Source organism: Diceros bicornis, chromosome 16 (assembly GCF_020826845.1).
Source record: "Diceros bicornis minor isolate mBicDic1 chromosome 16, mDicBic1.mat.cur, whole genome shotgun sequence".
In the NCBI taxonomy this organism is placed as follows: domain Eukaryota; kingdom Metazoa; phylum Chordata; class Mammalia; order Perissodactyla; family Rhinocerotidae; genus Diceros; species Diceros bicornis.
The window spans coordinates 10,566,034-10,582,265 of record NC_080755.1 but is presented as its reverse complement, the minus strand read 5'-3'; the positions used below and the strand labels follow the sequence as shown (position 1 = coordinate 10,582,265).

General features: G+C 38.4%; 1 protein-coding gene across 21 annotated transcripts in view; it reads left to right on the top strand.

Moving 5' to 3' along the window:
• LOC131415265 (nucleoporin SEH1) overlaps window positions 1–16,232 on the top strand; it is a 162,328-nt gene that overhangs the window by 16,741 nt on the left and 129,355 nt on the right. For 17 of the 21 annotated variants that reach the window (XR_009222387.1, XM_058556739.1, XM_058556737.1 and 14 more), the window contains exons 6-8: window positions 4,124–4,264; window positions 4,994–5,151; window positions 6,793–6,943. Coding sequence is in view for 18 of the 21 variants with exons in the window: in XM_058556739.1 (XP_058412722.1) it covers window positions 4,124–4,264; window positions 4,994–5,151; window positions 6,793–6,943 (450 nt within the window). In the remaining 3 variants the exon portion in view is untranslated. Of the gene's footprint in view, window positions 1–4,123; window positions 4,265–4,993; window positions 5,152–6,792; window positions 6,944–8,255; window positions 9,841–9,887; window positions 10,435–14,601; window positions 14,872–15,314; window positions 15,484–16,232 lie in introns of those variants that run through there. The other 4 variants (XM_058556756.1, XM_058556755.1, XM_058556742.1 and 1 more) reach the window with 4 other exon arrangements.

Genomic DNA, 16,232 nt, shown 5'->3' with positions numbered 1-16,232 from the left:
ACTGTGGTTGGAACATAATAGGCAAAAGGGAGTGTGGTGAGAAATATGCAAGACTCATATCTGTAAGACTTAGGGTTCAGTGTTTAGATTTTATCTTAAGGGTAATGTGAAGCCACTGAAAGATTTTTAAGTTAGGGAAGAACAGGATCAGATGGTAGTTTAACTTTTCCCTAGGTGTAGAAAGCGTTTTGGAGAGGAACATGAGTGGATTCAGGGCTAGGATGCTGTAGAATAGTCTGGGTGGGAGATCCTAGTGGCTTTGGAATAGAATAGTGGCAGTGGGGATGGAGAGAAGCGGATAATGTGAGAATAATTTAAGAAGTGCTATCAGTAGGATCTGGTGATTGGATATGGGAGGTGCAGAAGAAAAGGAGCTATCAAGATGATTTTCAAGGTTATGGCTTAGTAGTTCAAGGGATAATGTATAATTTCTTGAGATAAGGAACTCTGGAAATAGGGCAGATTTGGGTAAAGTGTAGCAGCATGTGAGGAAAAGTTTAATTTTGGTCACGTTGAAATATTTGCAACACGTGTGAGGGCCATAAACAGTGTGTCAGAGATGTACTTTGAATCTTATGGGAGAAAAGAGCACCCATCAGGTGATCAGGTGGGTTTCACACATGCTAGACAAAATTTTTGGGTCTGATAGTCAGATATCGGGAAGGGCCAGAAGCAGAAGAGAACTCGTGTAATTCCTGTGGGCTCCGCAATTCAGAATGTTACTACTTGTGTTTTTAAGGGGGTATAAGAACCCCTTCCTAGATTCTTGTTTTCTTCAGAGCGGCTTTGTCTACAACGGCGCTGTTCAGTAGCACTTGTTGTAATGATGGAAGTAGTCTATATCTGTGCCATCTAATGCAGGAGCCATTAAGCCACATGTGACTGTTGAAACTTGAAATGTGGCTCCTGCAACTGAGGAAATGAATTTGTTAATTTTTATCAATTTAAATTTAAATAGGCACATGTGGCTAGTGGCTACTGTATTGGCTATCACAGTTCGAGAATATAGGAACCTTCCTCTAAAACCGTTTGAGGTTTTCATAGTCTTTAAGCTCTTAAAGCTATGAACACGTTAAGAGCACATTTTAAAGAGGCTTTGTGAAGAGTTAATGTTGTTAAAGTAATTTCAGCCTTAGCTGAGTAGAATGAATATGGAATCATAAATCTAAAACTTAAAAGGTGGACCATTTCTAAAACATAGGAAAATAAAAAGTACTTCATAAATAAGATTTGAGTAAAAGGATAAAGAACCTGCAGTTAGTTCTGAAAGAAAATACAGGGGAGATAGAAATACCTAAATACTTAAAAGAATCCTATGATAAAGGTAATTTGAAGTTGCATATGACTCCCTTAGCTAGGAGAGTAAATCTAGATTAGGGGCTGGATCCCTTGTATTATCTCATGTAACAAGGAGCCTGGTGGTAGAGCAGTTCTGGGGTTAGTTAAGTGGCTCAGTTGCTCAGTGGTCACATCAAGGGCCTTAGTATTTTCCATTTTTTTGCTGTCATCCTTAGTGTGTTGGTGACAGGTCCCTCTTAGCATCACAAGAGCAGTTCCAGGTTTCACATGCAGATATAAAGAAGGACATTTCCTTTCATGTACCTTTTTATATTAGGGAGAGAAAAACTTTTCTAGAAGCATCTTAGGAGATTTTTCATCAGGTCCTGCCAGCCAGAATTGGGTCACTCATCCATACGTTAGTTGCAAGGGAGTCAGATAGCAAGTTCCAGGCATTTTCTGCATCTAGAATGAGAGGGAAATGGCATTGGGTAGGTAACAATGTCTGCAAGTGTGTGTGAGATTGACTTATGAAATTATCAGAACTTTTGAGTTCAGCTGTTTTTGGATCTCTTGGTCTGGTTCCTTGAGGTAAGAGTTGTTTGAAGGTTCTTATTTAGATGGAACATGTTTACATGGAGGATATGTGATAGTGGACTATGTAGCATCCAGTTATTAATACCTAATGTAAGTAGTAATACCATTTAGTGCACAGGAAACATTTGTCAAATTAACCAGTATTAGATATTTGTATTTTTATTGGTAAATAAAATATTAAGGCAGATTTGGCCTTGATAATGATAATACAAGTGCTGTGCATTTATACTGGTTACAGGGCACTTCCACATATATTATGAAATTTAAATCCTAACAACCACCTTATGAGTAGGATAGGCAGCTTTTACATTAGCACAATTTTACAAATGAAGAAACTGAGATCAACAAAGTAAAATGACTAGTCTAAGGTCAAATATAGGAGTCAGAAGCACACAGTTAGAAGCAAAGGTGTGGATGAGATTGCCCACAGTGGTCATATAGGGTGAGAAGAGATGAAGGAGAGAACCTTGAGGCACACTAGCTTGGAGATAATTCAGAAAGAATGTTGGGGTGTAAAGAAGGCTAAGTATAGAATGCTAGGGACACCAATGCTAGGAACACCAATATTTCAGAGGAGGGTGGTGGAAAGATGAGGTAAGGACATCGCTCTAACCCCCTCTCCAGCACACAGGGTTATGTGGTTCAGGTCTGTCCCTTATACTCAGTTGAAGACATAGAAAAAGGTGGTAGAAAACTCTGATTTATCTCCTTCCTTGTCTTCTTATTCTCCATTTGCAGATACAGAAATAGAATTGTTAGGATGAAATAGACTTTGACATAGCTTCCTTTACCACCACTAAAAAAACTCAATTCCTGCTGTTATCAGCTTAACTTTTTTATTTAATACATTCAAATAGGAAATTCAATTATCCTTTTCTTAAAAAGGATATTAATGGCTAATAAATCAAGATCTCATTCTAATTAACTTTGTGAAACTGTTTTAAGCTAAACTTAAAAAATCAAAAGAAGAAACCTGAGAGGTTATATCAGTTTCCTAGGGCTGCCACAACAACTTACTACAAACTAGTGGCTTAACAAAGCAGAAATTTATTCTCTCGTAGTTCTGGAGGCCAGAAATTTGAAATCAGGGTGTTGTCAGGGCTGTGCTTCTTCTGAAATCCTTCCTTGTCTTTTCAAGCTTCTGGTGGCTCAAAGAGTTCCTTGGCTTATGGCAGCATAACTCTAATCTCTGCCCCTGCCTTCACATGGCCCCATTCTGTGTCTCTGTTTCTCCTCTTCTGTCTTTTCTAAGGCCTACTCTAAATCCAAGATGATCTCATCCTGAGATCCTTAATTACATCTGTGAAGACCTTTTTTCCAAATTAGGTCACATTCACAGGTTCTAGCGGTTAGGCCTTGGCCATACTACATACTGCAGAGGTAAACTCTGCTGTGATGCACTGTATAATGACGTTTCGGTCAAGGATGGACTGCATATATGATGGTGGTCCCATAAGATATGTAGTAGGCTATACCATCTAGGTTTGTGTAAGAGCTGTAGGGGAGGAAGAAATTTTCCTCTACCCTTCAGGGTTCTTCTGGCTGGTCTAAGAATTAAATTGACATGAGACAGATTAACAAGAGAAAAGGGAACAAAAGTTTAATAACATACACTGGGAGAAACCTAGGAAAACCGAGTTAACTTGCCAGAATTGCTGAAGCCCTCACCTTAAATCCATCCTCAGCTAAAGACAAAAGAAGATATTGGGGTTGGGGAGAGTCAGGGACTTCAGAGGGAAGGAAGGCAATTCACAGGTAGGTGAAAAGGAGCAAACATTTAGAAAATCAAGTGTTTGGCCACACAGAAACAGAAGAACACAGCGGGGAGCCCAACAAATAGGCTTTTCTAGCTTCCTCCCTGTCTACTGCCTAGTTCATGTGATGCCAAGGTGATAGCTTGCTTCCCGAGACAGGTTTTTTTAAATCTGAATTCTTTTAGGCAGTTAAGGGGGAGGTAACGAGAAAAATGCACTGTCTTTTATTTCTTAAAAATAATCAGCCTAAAATCCTCATGTTCAAGAGACACGTTTTGAGGTGGCCAATTTTGTTTCCCTTCAGCACACTCTATGATGTTTGCACAACCATATCACCTAATGACGCATTTCTCAGAAGGAATCCCCATCATTAAGTGACACATGACTGTATTTCATTGTGAGCAATATGAAAAAAATCGAGGTACCTCGACATGTGGCTTTAAAAAATTTTTATTTCTGAAATTTTTAATGTAAATTGTTTGTTTTTTCATTAGGAAATATGCAAAAGCTGAAACCCTTATGACAGTCACAGATCCTGTCCATGATATTGCATTTGCTCCAAACTTGGGAAGATCTTTCCATATTCTAGCTATAGCAACCAAAGATGTGAGAATTTTTACATTAAAGCCTGTGAGGTGAGTTTTTGAAACAATTACTAATTTGAAAGTGCTCTTAACTCTTGATTATTTTCATTTATGGAGGAGAGAGTAAGGCAAGTATGATCGGAAGAGTGGATACTTGAATGAACATTTTACCGATAAATATATGACTTTGGGGGATAGAGAATTGAGTAGAGAGGAGATTTATATTTTCTTAATTGTGTTTTAGTTAGGCTGATACTAACAGTTGGATCCTCTGAGTATAATTGGTATTCCATAAATGTTTGAATGAATGAGAGGTGGCAGTCTACTTAGGGAAAATTAAATTAGCATTGAACTATTCTTGTGAGTAACTTATTTAGCTTTAATTTTGAATTATGTTTCAGTTCTTTTTCTTTCCTTTTTTCCTTCTTCCTTTCCCTTCCTACTGTTTTTTTTTAAATTAATTATCATCATCTATTTTATTCCTCAACTGTGTTTAGGGGAATAAAATTCTCTTTTGTTGTTTCTTTCTTCTGTGAAACAGTCACTGAATATCATTTATATAGTAAGATCATGCCAGGTCCTGGGGAGTCGAGTGAAAGTGACATGGTCCAGCTCTCAATGAGCTAATGGGGGTTGGGGGTTGGCACTGATGTGCCCATTATTATAAAATAATATTGTGAAATAAATTATAAAATAAATAAATATATATTTATTTATTAAAACTTTTCTCAGAATTCCTTAGGAAATTTCTTTTATTAGCTTTAATTTTTTTATTAACAGGAAAGAACTTACTTCCTCTGGTGGGCCGACAAAATTTGAAATCCATATAGTGGCTCAGTTTGATAATCATAATTCGCAGGTCTGGCGAGTGAGTTGGAATATAACAGGAACAGTGCTAGCATCTTCAGGAGATGATGGCTGTGTACGACTGTGGAAAGGTAAGATTTCAAGGAAGGCATTGTTGCTTTATGTTGCCACTTTAGAATTTTCACTTAGAAATGTAAACTCTGAGGGCCGGCCCCATGGCTTAGCGGTTAAGTGCGCACGCTCTGCTGCTGGCAGCCCGGGTTCGGATCCCGGGCGCGCACCGACGCACTGCTCCTCCGGCCATGCTGAGGCCGTGTCCCACATACAGCAACTAGAAGGATGTGCAGCTATGACATACAACTATCCACTGGGGCTTTGGGGGAAAAAATAAATAAATAAAATTATTAAAAAAAAAAAATGTAAACTCTGAAATATTTTGAAAAAAATTATTTTTCTATGAAAATATTTTGAAAAAATTATTTTTCTTTGAAAATTTTGAAAGTATTTTGAAAAAAAGTATCTACAGTTACTTTTAATTAGTCTTACTTTAATTTGTTATTTTGATCCATCATCAATTTACTTAGTTCATAGCAGTTAATGACTAATTGAATATTTTAAGTTTCCATGTGGAACAAAGCAACTTTTAAAAGTAAAAGTAATTGTTAACAATGTGCAGTATCTCCAATAAAAACATATCCTTTGCTAAACTTGTGTGAGTGCTCTACAAGCTCAGGATAGGACTACAGTTATCTCTTATTTTATTAAATAATTGCTTTAGCCAACAGCCTTTGATAGGAGAAAATCCAGTATCTTCCCCACTTCTTTACAACTCCTAAAAGTTCAAGAATCTTGGGGCTGTTGGTTCTAAAAGTTTGTTACAAATGCCAGGCCGAGAGAGATCTCGGTCTGGTCAGTTGACGCTGCTGTGGTTGCTGTAGCGTGGTCTTTACTGATGTTTATTCACTGGGCAGAGGTGTCATTGGTCCGTGCACCACTCTAGTGGGTGGTGTCCCATACTTAGGATCCAAAATTATAGCTTAGTTCATTTACCCTGAGCAGGTATTGTTTCCCAAAATGCAGTTCAGCTGAATCTCCCATGGTCAGTTTTAGGCTGTGGTGGAACTAGCCTATAACTTCCTTTCATTAATGTAATTTGATTTCAAGGACTTTGCTGCCCTTTGCTGCCTCGAGGCTTTAGTCATGACCATCCAGTTCTAACCCAGCAGGCTCCCTAACTTGGATTTCTTGGGCTCAGTGTCTTCAGTGGCCAATTTTGCATTTAAAGAATTAGGCCATGTTGGATAAACCACTCAAACCCCAGAGATTTTGTTACCTACATCCATCTTGAGGACATTAGGTACCCGCATGACATACTTGCATAACCAAGAAGGCAACTCCATGACCCTACATATACATGTAATTGAAATTCATTATAATGAAGACAAAGAATTTATTTTGATATTAACTTTATAATGTCATAATGTGGTAGCTTAGAGAATTATCTCTTAATATTTATCTTTTAAGGAAGGGAAATGGGTGATGAAAGCTTCATGTTTTTTTTAATTAGGAATTCTTTTAAAACTTTAAAAAAATTGTTAAAATTGAGATATATGTATTTCATTTAAAACATGTCTTTAACATTTACCCTGAGAGAAATGTAGCCCATAGATCTCTCCCATATCTTTAATTGTAGTTTAAGGACGTGAGCAGAGATTTGTGCCCTTGAGCATAGGTATTAATCATGTTAATGTATTTGACCATTTTCCTTTCAGCCAATTATATGGACAATTGGAAGTGTACTGGTATTTTGAAAGGTAATGGGAGCCCTGTCAATGGGAGTTCGCAGCAGGGAAACTCAAATCCTTCCCTAGGTTCAAATATCTCAAATCTTCAAAATTCATTAAATGGATCTTCTGTTGGCAGGTAGGCTGTTTTGTGGGAAAACTAGAAATTATCTTCTTTTTAAATCATTCTGGTAGTCATACTAAAGGTGTGTTATTTTATGCATTTTAAGATTGAAGAAATTCACACATAATTATGACACTAGAGTTTAAAAATTCACTTTGTTAGCTCTGTATTTGGCTTACTTGATTATAATATTTACAGGTAGGTTGTGAGGCCCATTAAACAAACTGAATTATATTCTGAAATTTAGTGGTCTATCAGAAATGTTTATAACTTTATTTTACGTTGCTTCTGAAGTAGTGGGATGAAGAGGAAGTATGGGATAATGGTGAGGATTTGAGTCCTTGAAGCATTATTGTGTTGTTAGTGCTGGTCGTGTAGCCTTTGAATCAGGTCAAACTGAAATTTTAAGTGAAATACATTAATTAAGGCTTTATAGAAGAAAGTGAGTTAAATGTTTGTGTGTGTTTAAAACTTTAATGGAGATTTTAAGAGCAAGGGGTAAATTCTGAGTTCTTGATCTTTAGAATTTTTAGCATATTTTAGATTATCGTAATAAAGAATGTTTGTGATCTAGAGAGTCATCCTCTTGTTTTCATATTCAAATTTCAAATATGTGAATTTGTAAGATAAAATTATTTTAATATGCCTTTGTGAATATTGGGAATGATTCAGGAAACTTCAAAGCACAGCCTTAACAAACTGTCCTGTGGTTATCCTGTTGTCATCTTGAATAAAAGAAGAAAATTGTATTTAAAATTTTTTTTTTTTTGAGGAAGATTGGCCCTAAGCTAACATCTGTTACCAATCTTCCTCTTTTTTTTTTGTCCCCAAAGCCCCAGTACATAGTTGTATATCCTAGTTGTAGGTCCTTCTAGTTCCTCTATGTGGGAGGCCACCTCAGCATGGCTTGATGAGCGGTGAGTAGGTCCGCGCCCAGGATCCAAACCGGCGAACCCCGGGCTGCTGAAGCAGAACACGTGAACTTAACCGCTACGCCACTAGGCCAGCCCCTAAAATTTCTTAAATTATTTTTATATTGTTATATTTTTATAAAGAAGTCTTGCTATTTGATTTTGAGGTTTTCAGTATTTACATCAATAATTTCAGGCTACCATAGAAGATATCAGATTGTAAAGATGATTTCATGAAGCAAAAGCTACTACTGTTAATTAAAAAAAAATCTGGTTTTTGGTTGCTGGCTGTACTACATATTTTCTTTTGTAAAGAGCTTTGAAGTTTTGATCTGTATTCTTATTGTGCCAATAACCATGTGTGTTAGATCTGTGATGCATTTTCCCTTCTCCATTTGTATTATGTCCTTTAACAGAAAGCACAGCTGAGTACCAGCTAACTGGAGTAACTTTGCTGTTTTGCTGCTTGTTGCATGCACACAGGAATGGAAAGCGAGCTCCTTTTCCCCTTCCCCAGCGCCGTTTGACCTCTCCCAAGATACACCAGCAGCCTGCTTACTACTAAACGCAATCCAAAAGGCCTTTAAAAATACAGTGTATATCATTTTTTTTGTACTGGCCAGTTTATTGACACTATTTGAAACATAAATGGAGAGGCTTTTTGTTGAGACATTGTCACCAAAACAATTTTTTGAAAGTTCCTGAAACTAACATGGGTTTTAAAATTAAAAGGATTGTTACCATCCTTATTAGTTGGGAGGAGGGAAAATATCACTTTATTGCATTTGGAGAATATAGGCTTATTAGATTTGTTTTTTAAAACAGTAAGCTAAAATGATGAATTTTTATAATTTTAATTTGAAGATTGAATATTTTTTCATAAAGATTGTTTTGAGTGCTAATTTGTTAACCTTTTGTAGAATTGGTTTATACATGATATTATTCAGTACAACTCTGTCATTTCTTTGTAATATTTTAAAAATATTAGTAAAGGAGTGAGAGAAGTAGTAGTAAAATGAAAGTAATTGGACTGTACAGTTTGTAGCCAAAGTAAACATTTGGTTTTACTTCATTTATAATTTGGTAGTAAAATGAAAACACCTTTGTAAGTTTTCAATTCATATTCACTAAAGAGAGAAACGTTTTTAATATGTGCTTGTGTATTTTTATGGTGTGATTCCATGGCTCAAAGTTTCCCTCAAGTCAAAATTTGGAAACATACTATAAGAGAAGCAGTTGAAATTTTGCTAAAATTGTGCATGCACATTAACCTCCACATTCCATGTCCCAGGATTTTCTTAATTTAGTTGGCTGCTTCATTTAGTTCATATCCTCTAGAACCCTGATATTGATTACAAAGCTATAAATGTTTATTTGCTAAAATGCATAAGTATTACGGGTAAGTTATAAAATGGCAGAAGAATAACAATAGGACATATTCGTTGAGCCCTTTTACTTATCAAAATTTTGTACTATTCTAAGGTTTTTGAAGAAAAACAGCTTAGTATATTCAAGGATTGTATTTCTTTGAAAGTATGTTGCAATAGCTGGCCATACTATGTGAAAGTATATTTGAATTGGTTGTCAGTATCATGTACACACTAAAAAAATGGGTGCCTGCTGCTACTACAGATGAATCATTGATTAAAATGAAGAAAAAGTTTATTAGATTTGTAAATTTACAGGACAGCGTCAAATACGTTTCTGAGAGAGCAGAAAATTTTAAATTATAAAATTAATGTCTTGTTTTGTAACATTCACACTGATAATTTTTTTTAACATTTTAAGTTTTAACAGATTGTATTCCTTTCAAGTTTCTATACTTGCTTAAGCAAGCTTGATTTGAGTAAGGGTCTTGATTTTTGCTATTATGTTTTGTTAGTTTTGGCATGAATATACTAAAGCTTTTTTTTCCAGCATGTGTTTTCTCCTCTTTGGTTCTCTTTGTATTTACTACTTTTCTCTTTTTCTTCTGTTTTTTCTTTTTTTTTTTTTTTTTTCTGTTTTTGTTTTGTTTTGGTGTTTTGTTCCTGTCTTCATTGTTTCAGGTATTTCTTTCCCCCTCTGGATTCCCCACGGGCTGGATCGAGATGGTCCAGTTATGCCCAGCTCCTTCCTCCTCCTCCTCCTCCTCCTCCTCTGGTAGAGCACTCTTGCGATGCTGACACTGCCAACCTCCAGTATCCTCACCCTCGCAGACGATCTCTCTCTCGGCCTCTTAATCCCTTACCTGAGAATGAAGGGGTTTAAAACAGTGATTTAACACTTAAAGGCCTTATTCAAGTGCTTGTAAATGCTTTCATTCCTGGCTGCTTTTTGTTTTTCATTTTCTTTCAGAAGATTTTTCCAATTTAGGGTCTGTCTTGCATGTATTACAGCCAGAACACAGTGTTTGGAACTTAAACGTGTTTGTGCTTCTGCATCAAAGGGACATTTGCTTCATTAGTTGATAACCTTTGATGAAATGAGATGCGTACAAGTAATGTTAACTGTGAGAGTTATACATAGTAGCTGACTTCAAAGTGCCTGTTCTGTAAATTTTATTTTGAACTGTTATCATGGTGTTAAGTTTCTTATGGTTTGTCATATTGGTTACTGTGAAAGCATATTATTAAAAGGTTCACTTTGCCTTTGAGACATATTAAGCAATGTGTTTTTAATTTTACAGGCTAATGTTGCAACTGACTAGTTTGTAAAATAAATCATTCCTGTGTATAAAGCAGCAAAACAAAATATGGACTGTTTGGTCTTTTTTATTTAAAAAAAGAAAATTGCCTTTCACTACTTGGAAGTACTGTTTAAAGCTTTTATAATTATTCTCCAAGTAGATTATTTAATAAAATATATTTTAAAGATATGAATCTGTTGCCTTATAAAAATAGAATGTATTCTCTTTGATAGTGGGTAAAGCTTATATCTCCTTAAAATAACATGTTGCTAAGAAACAAAATCCAAAAAATCAAAAATTAGGGGATAGGCATAAAATTTATTTAAAAGGTAGAAAGTCAGTATGTAGACTAACATCTAGAACTGACAGATGTTGAATTTCAATCTAATTAGACAATATTAGATTATTTTCTAAAATGAGACTTTTATTTTTTTATTTTTATTTTTTGTGAGGAAGATCAGCTTTGAGCTAACATCTGCCAATCCTTCTCTTTTTGCTGAGGAAGACCGGCCCTGGGCTAACATCCATGCCTATCTTCCTCCACTTTATATGGGACACCGCTGCAGCATGGCTTGACAAGCGGTGGGTTGGTGCGCGCCTGGGATCAGAACTGGTGAACCCTGGGCCGCCGCAGCGGAGTGCGCGCACTTAACCGCTTGTGCCACCAGGCCGGCCCCTAAAATGAGACTTTTAAAATTGGAAATTAGAGTATACTTGACAGTAATTATGGTAAAATGATTAAAACTAGGGGACTAGTAATATTCTTTCTAGTTTTCTCAGGATTTGTCAAGGATTTAACTTCCTTCAGAGCTAGAGAGAGATGTAATTTGAACAGCATTTTATATGTGTCTATCAGTTAATCACATATAGATGATATAATTGTTATAACTATATAATTTATAATCTAATTTTCAAAGACACCTGTCCTATGAATAGTGTCATACCCTAAAGTTTCTTAACACGCAAAGGATAAAGAACTGGTAAGATATATTGTATTAATTTTAATTTAAGGAACATTTTGAGTTTTGTTATGTATAATCACTAAATGTGGAGTTAGCATTTTAGCATTGCAGTGTAAGAAAAAAAATCCTTTCCAAATAATTCTCAAATGTCTTCCTTCTGTTAAAGGAGTTGTTTTAGACTTGTAGGCTTTTTTTGTGTGTGTGTGAGAGGAAGATTAGCTCTGAGCTAACATCTGTTGCCAATCCTCCTCTTTTTTGCTGAGGAAGGTTGACCCTGGGCTAACATCCATGCCCATCTTGCTCTACTTTATTTGTGGGACACCTGCCACAGCATGTCTTGACAAGCTGTGCATAGGTCTGTGCCTGGGATCTGAACGTGCGAACCCTGGGCCGCTGAAGCAGAGTGTGCGAACTTAACCACTATACCACTGGGCTGGCCCCTAGACTTGTAAGCTTTTTAAGGTTCAAAGCAGGGAGTCTAACTTCAGGCTGAATCTAGCTCAGAATTAAGAATTCACGTCTTTGAGGGTTCAATCATAGAGTTGCCTGGGGTTAGAATGGGATAATGAATTGGGACAGAGTTTCACTCCAATTTAGTGAATATGGAGCATCTTCTATGTGGGCAAGATGCTGTGCTAAACACTCTGGGATATGTGAAAAATAGAAAGGTAGCCTGCACACAAACTCGTTCTAGTGGGAGAAGGCATTTACAGAATTTACAAAAGGTAAGGAGGATTCAGTTTCATAATAAAGGTTGAAACAGTATATAGGAGGTATAAAAGTGATTTATTTGAGCTGGCAGGAGTTGGAAGGGATGTGGGATTTCTGCAGGTGGAGTAGTTGAAGCAGAGGAGGGTAGGCGTCCCAGGGTGATGGCCCAGAGGTCAAAAAGGACAGGGATGTGTTCAGGCAACAAGATGTAAGTATTAGTCTGATGAAAGAGGTTCATTTGGGGAGCTAGAGGGATTAGAGATTAATCTGGAATCATACTTTGTGGCCACACTGTAGAAGGCTAATTCCCTGGGAAGCACCCCTGGCCAAGGGGTTGCTGCAAGCTCTACTCAATATCTAAGGAGATTTGGAATTCACTGGGAGTTGTATTTCTCCTTTTCAGTTGGAAGGTAAGGTTAGATAATAGCTCATATTTCTTGAATACTTCCATGTGCCAGTGTTCTAGATAGCTTTATGTGGGTTAACTGATTTAATCCTCACAAGAAACCTCTGAGGCAAGTGCTCTAATTATCCCCATTTTACAGATAGGGAAACTGGCAGATTAAAGGCAGATTAAAGCTATTTGCCCAAGGCTGCACAGCTAGGAAGTGAGACAGCCAGGACTGACATCTAGGCAGTCGGCATCGGAGGCTTTCCTGCCTGCAGATGCTTTGCATTATAGATCTCTGTCACTATAGAGTCCTACCAGGTTGTTGAGTGTTGTGGGGAGAGCTTTGGTCACTTGATTTTTATGGAGGAAGGACATTTATTGAGTTGGGTACCAGGGATACAAAGTGAATGACAGCGAACATAAAGCTACATTCCAGCAGTTCACCTCCAGAGTATGCCCATGGTGTAGATAAAGGAGGTAAGATACTGTGTGAAACAAGGGTGGCTCACTACACTCAAATAGCATCCTTTCAGCTCTAGAGCTAAGCATTTGGTTTATTTTTCAAGATTTAGAAAATCTTGAGATTTTTCTCCACTTATCTTTGTTCATTGAGTGTGGACAAAGGTAGAATAGGGGTAATTACACTTTGCAAATGACACAAGGCTGCAAGGTTTCAAGAAGAGATGTCAAGAGAACTGCTGAGACATCATTGAGTTTGACAGGAGGCCAGCCTGATAAATTAAAGCAAGTGTTAAAATAGTGCTCAGGACCAAGCCAGATAATGAGAGTGGAATGAATGATAATAAGGTGTGCAAGTGGAGGCAATTAGGGAAGGAGAGAGAGAATGGTCTTAGGTGATAAAACAGAATCAAGGAAGGTTTTGGGTCCCCCCCCCCCCTTTTTTTTTTGATAGAGAGATGCAGCATTTTTCAAGGCAGAGAGAAAGGAACCAGTGGAGAGTGTATCCAGGAATGATAGGCAGTATGGTTGAGAACGTAGAAAGGAAAGTGATCAGATAAACAGATGTCTTTCCCCCACAGGCAAAACTTAGGTGTAGGGACTATTCAACTCAACTTTGTGCTTTTCCTTTTCTCTCCTCCCAAGTGCGCCGTGCATCTTTAACATTCAATAACTGTTAGATGAATGAAGTTAAGGAGTTAGCTTTGGAAAAGAGAGACTCTTTTTCTCTCTCAGGCCGTACGGAAGAAATTTTGAGATAAAGGAAAGCGAGAGGTGTGCAATTGAATTACCTCTACGGTTTCAAAAGTAGTAGTTAAAGGCTTGTGCTGAGCAGACGTTGTGCTGGGATTTGTGGCCTAAGGAGGATGGGAAAACGTAGGAAGTTAATTAGGGATGAATTGTGTCACCTCAGCCGTTTCCACCCCAGACCAACCTTTCTCCATCACAAAGAGGCCATTAGGTGTAGCGAACTATCATGAAGCTTGGATCCTGAGGAGTGATTTCCTAATTGAAGCTTATTAGCAGTGTGTAACATAAAGCAAATCATGACACATTTCAGTGTCTAACAAATGGTGACAGAAAAGATTTACATTTACTCAAGGACAAAAAAGTGGTAACTAACAAACTCAGGGTAGTATCAGGTTATTTGCTCACCGGAAATATTTCTTCGTGTATAAGGTGAGCGACAGTGCTTTGGGGTCCCAAACTGAGTAAGATAAGCGTTATTTTCAATTTGGCCAAGGCTTTCAAGGCGGCACTTTCAGCTCAGCTTATAGCGGGAAGACCTTCCACCAGGTATCGAGCAGCGCTGACGTGCTGCTCCCACCTGCGCAGTGCCGCTTCCTCGCTTCAAATCCAGGAACGCGCCGTGTTCGCCCAATCATCGGGCTCCTCTCGCCCCGTCCATTCGCGCTGTCCAATCCAAAGCCGGCCCTGAGTCCCCGCCCCTCCGCTGGTGCCGCGAACAGACGTAAACCGGAGGGGCTTGCGGTACGGCCGATCCGGGCGGCCCCAGATGAGGAGGGTACGCGCACGCGTGTTTGGAGTGCTGTCTGGCCCCCCCCCCCCCCCTTCTCCCTGCGGAAGTTTCCGGCTGGCGCTCGGCTCCTGCAGGTTGGGGTCGGAGGCTCGGTGACGAGGGTCTTGCCGTGTCTTGCCGTGCGGGTCGGCAGGAGGCAGGCGAATCCAATTTTGGCCAGCCTTTCGGCTGGCGGGCCGCTGGGGCAGTGACGGTTGGGCCGGGGTCGGGCCCGGGGCTACAGGGCGCCGGCCGGAGTCGGGCCGCCCCGCTCTGTCCACCCCTTCGCACCCAGCCCGGCCGCCACGCTGAATTCCGCTCGGTGAGTTTGATTAGACGCCTCTATGTCTGAGTTTGATTTTGGGGGATCACGCCCTTGTCTCTCCCTTCTCCCCCACACGCGGTGACTTCCAGCTCTTGAGGGACAAACGCGCTTTGTGCTTTGCTCTGGAGTTTCTTGTTGCAAAGTGCTCTGTTGACCGGCGGTGTTTGCTTCTTACGTAGCATCACCGTCGTGATGGGCGGTTCTGTTTCTCGTTTTTGTCTAAAACTCTGACCCAGGAAGTAGTATTGTTATTACCTAAATGCAGAGGGGTGTGCGCCTGTCACCCGGTCATTGACTTTTGGTTTCTGCTAGGCTGCGTTAACATTTACTCCTAATAGCTTTCCTACATTCCTTGCATCTAGCATCTGATTTCTTTATGAAAAAAATGTGAAATGAGACAATGTTAATATCATTCTACTGTTGCTTTCTCTTAATTTCAGACTTTGTTTAGTAAAGCATGAGTTCCCTTTCGAGGCAGTCGTTTGGAGGACAGCTGTTTTTATGATAGTATTTCCATCTGCTGTTACCATTTTGCGGTCATTCAGCTGGAGCTTTTACTGCTTCAAAATCAACTTTTTCTCCGAATTTCAGTTTTGTGGGCAGTTTATGGTAAGCTTTGAAAAGTAATATACTAAATGCCTAACTAATTCTAAAGTATATCTTAAAATGTCAAGAGTAGATGATGAGTGTTGGGAAAGTTTGTGTTTTTTTCCTGCAGCTTATACTTTTAAGAGTGTTTAATTGTACGCGTAGACCTCCAGTTAATGACTACAGTAAGGGATATTTTACATACCCAGAAATGTAATTAGAGCAACTAAATATTAGTAGACTCAAATGCGAAATTTGGGGTTACTAATTTAAGGAAATAGCAAGGGAAATCCCAAAGATGGCTTCTTAATTCAAATATAGTTAAAGGAAAAGTAACAGGAAGTTTGGAAATTTTCCCTTCTAGGAAAGTTTTAGGAATATGGTATGTCCATGGATGGTTTAGAACAAGTGCAATCCTTTCTGGAAACAAGAGAGACTAGGTATTGGATTACATCTTGTGGAATCTTCCACTGGGTTGTGTTACTATTGTACCTGTAGCAAAGCTCTGTCCAAGCACTTAGCTCTGTCTCATAATTGATAGGGGTTGTCAGCTTCCTGAGGGGAGCTGCTTTATCTGTTTTTGCATTCTCCATGCCAGGAAGAGTGTCTTTCATGATTTGTGTTTGATAATGATTGTTGCATGAATGATCCTTACTTATTATCTGAATTTTCTTGGATTTGACTCCTTCTAAATAAGGATAACTCTTAAAAAGTTCGGTATATATTTGAATGTGGTTTATATATCTGTAAACGAATGAATAACTTAGTAA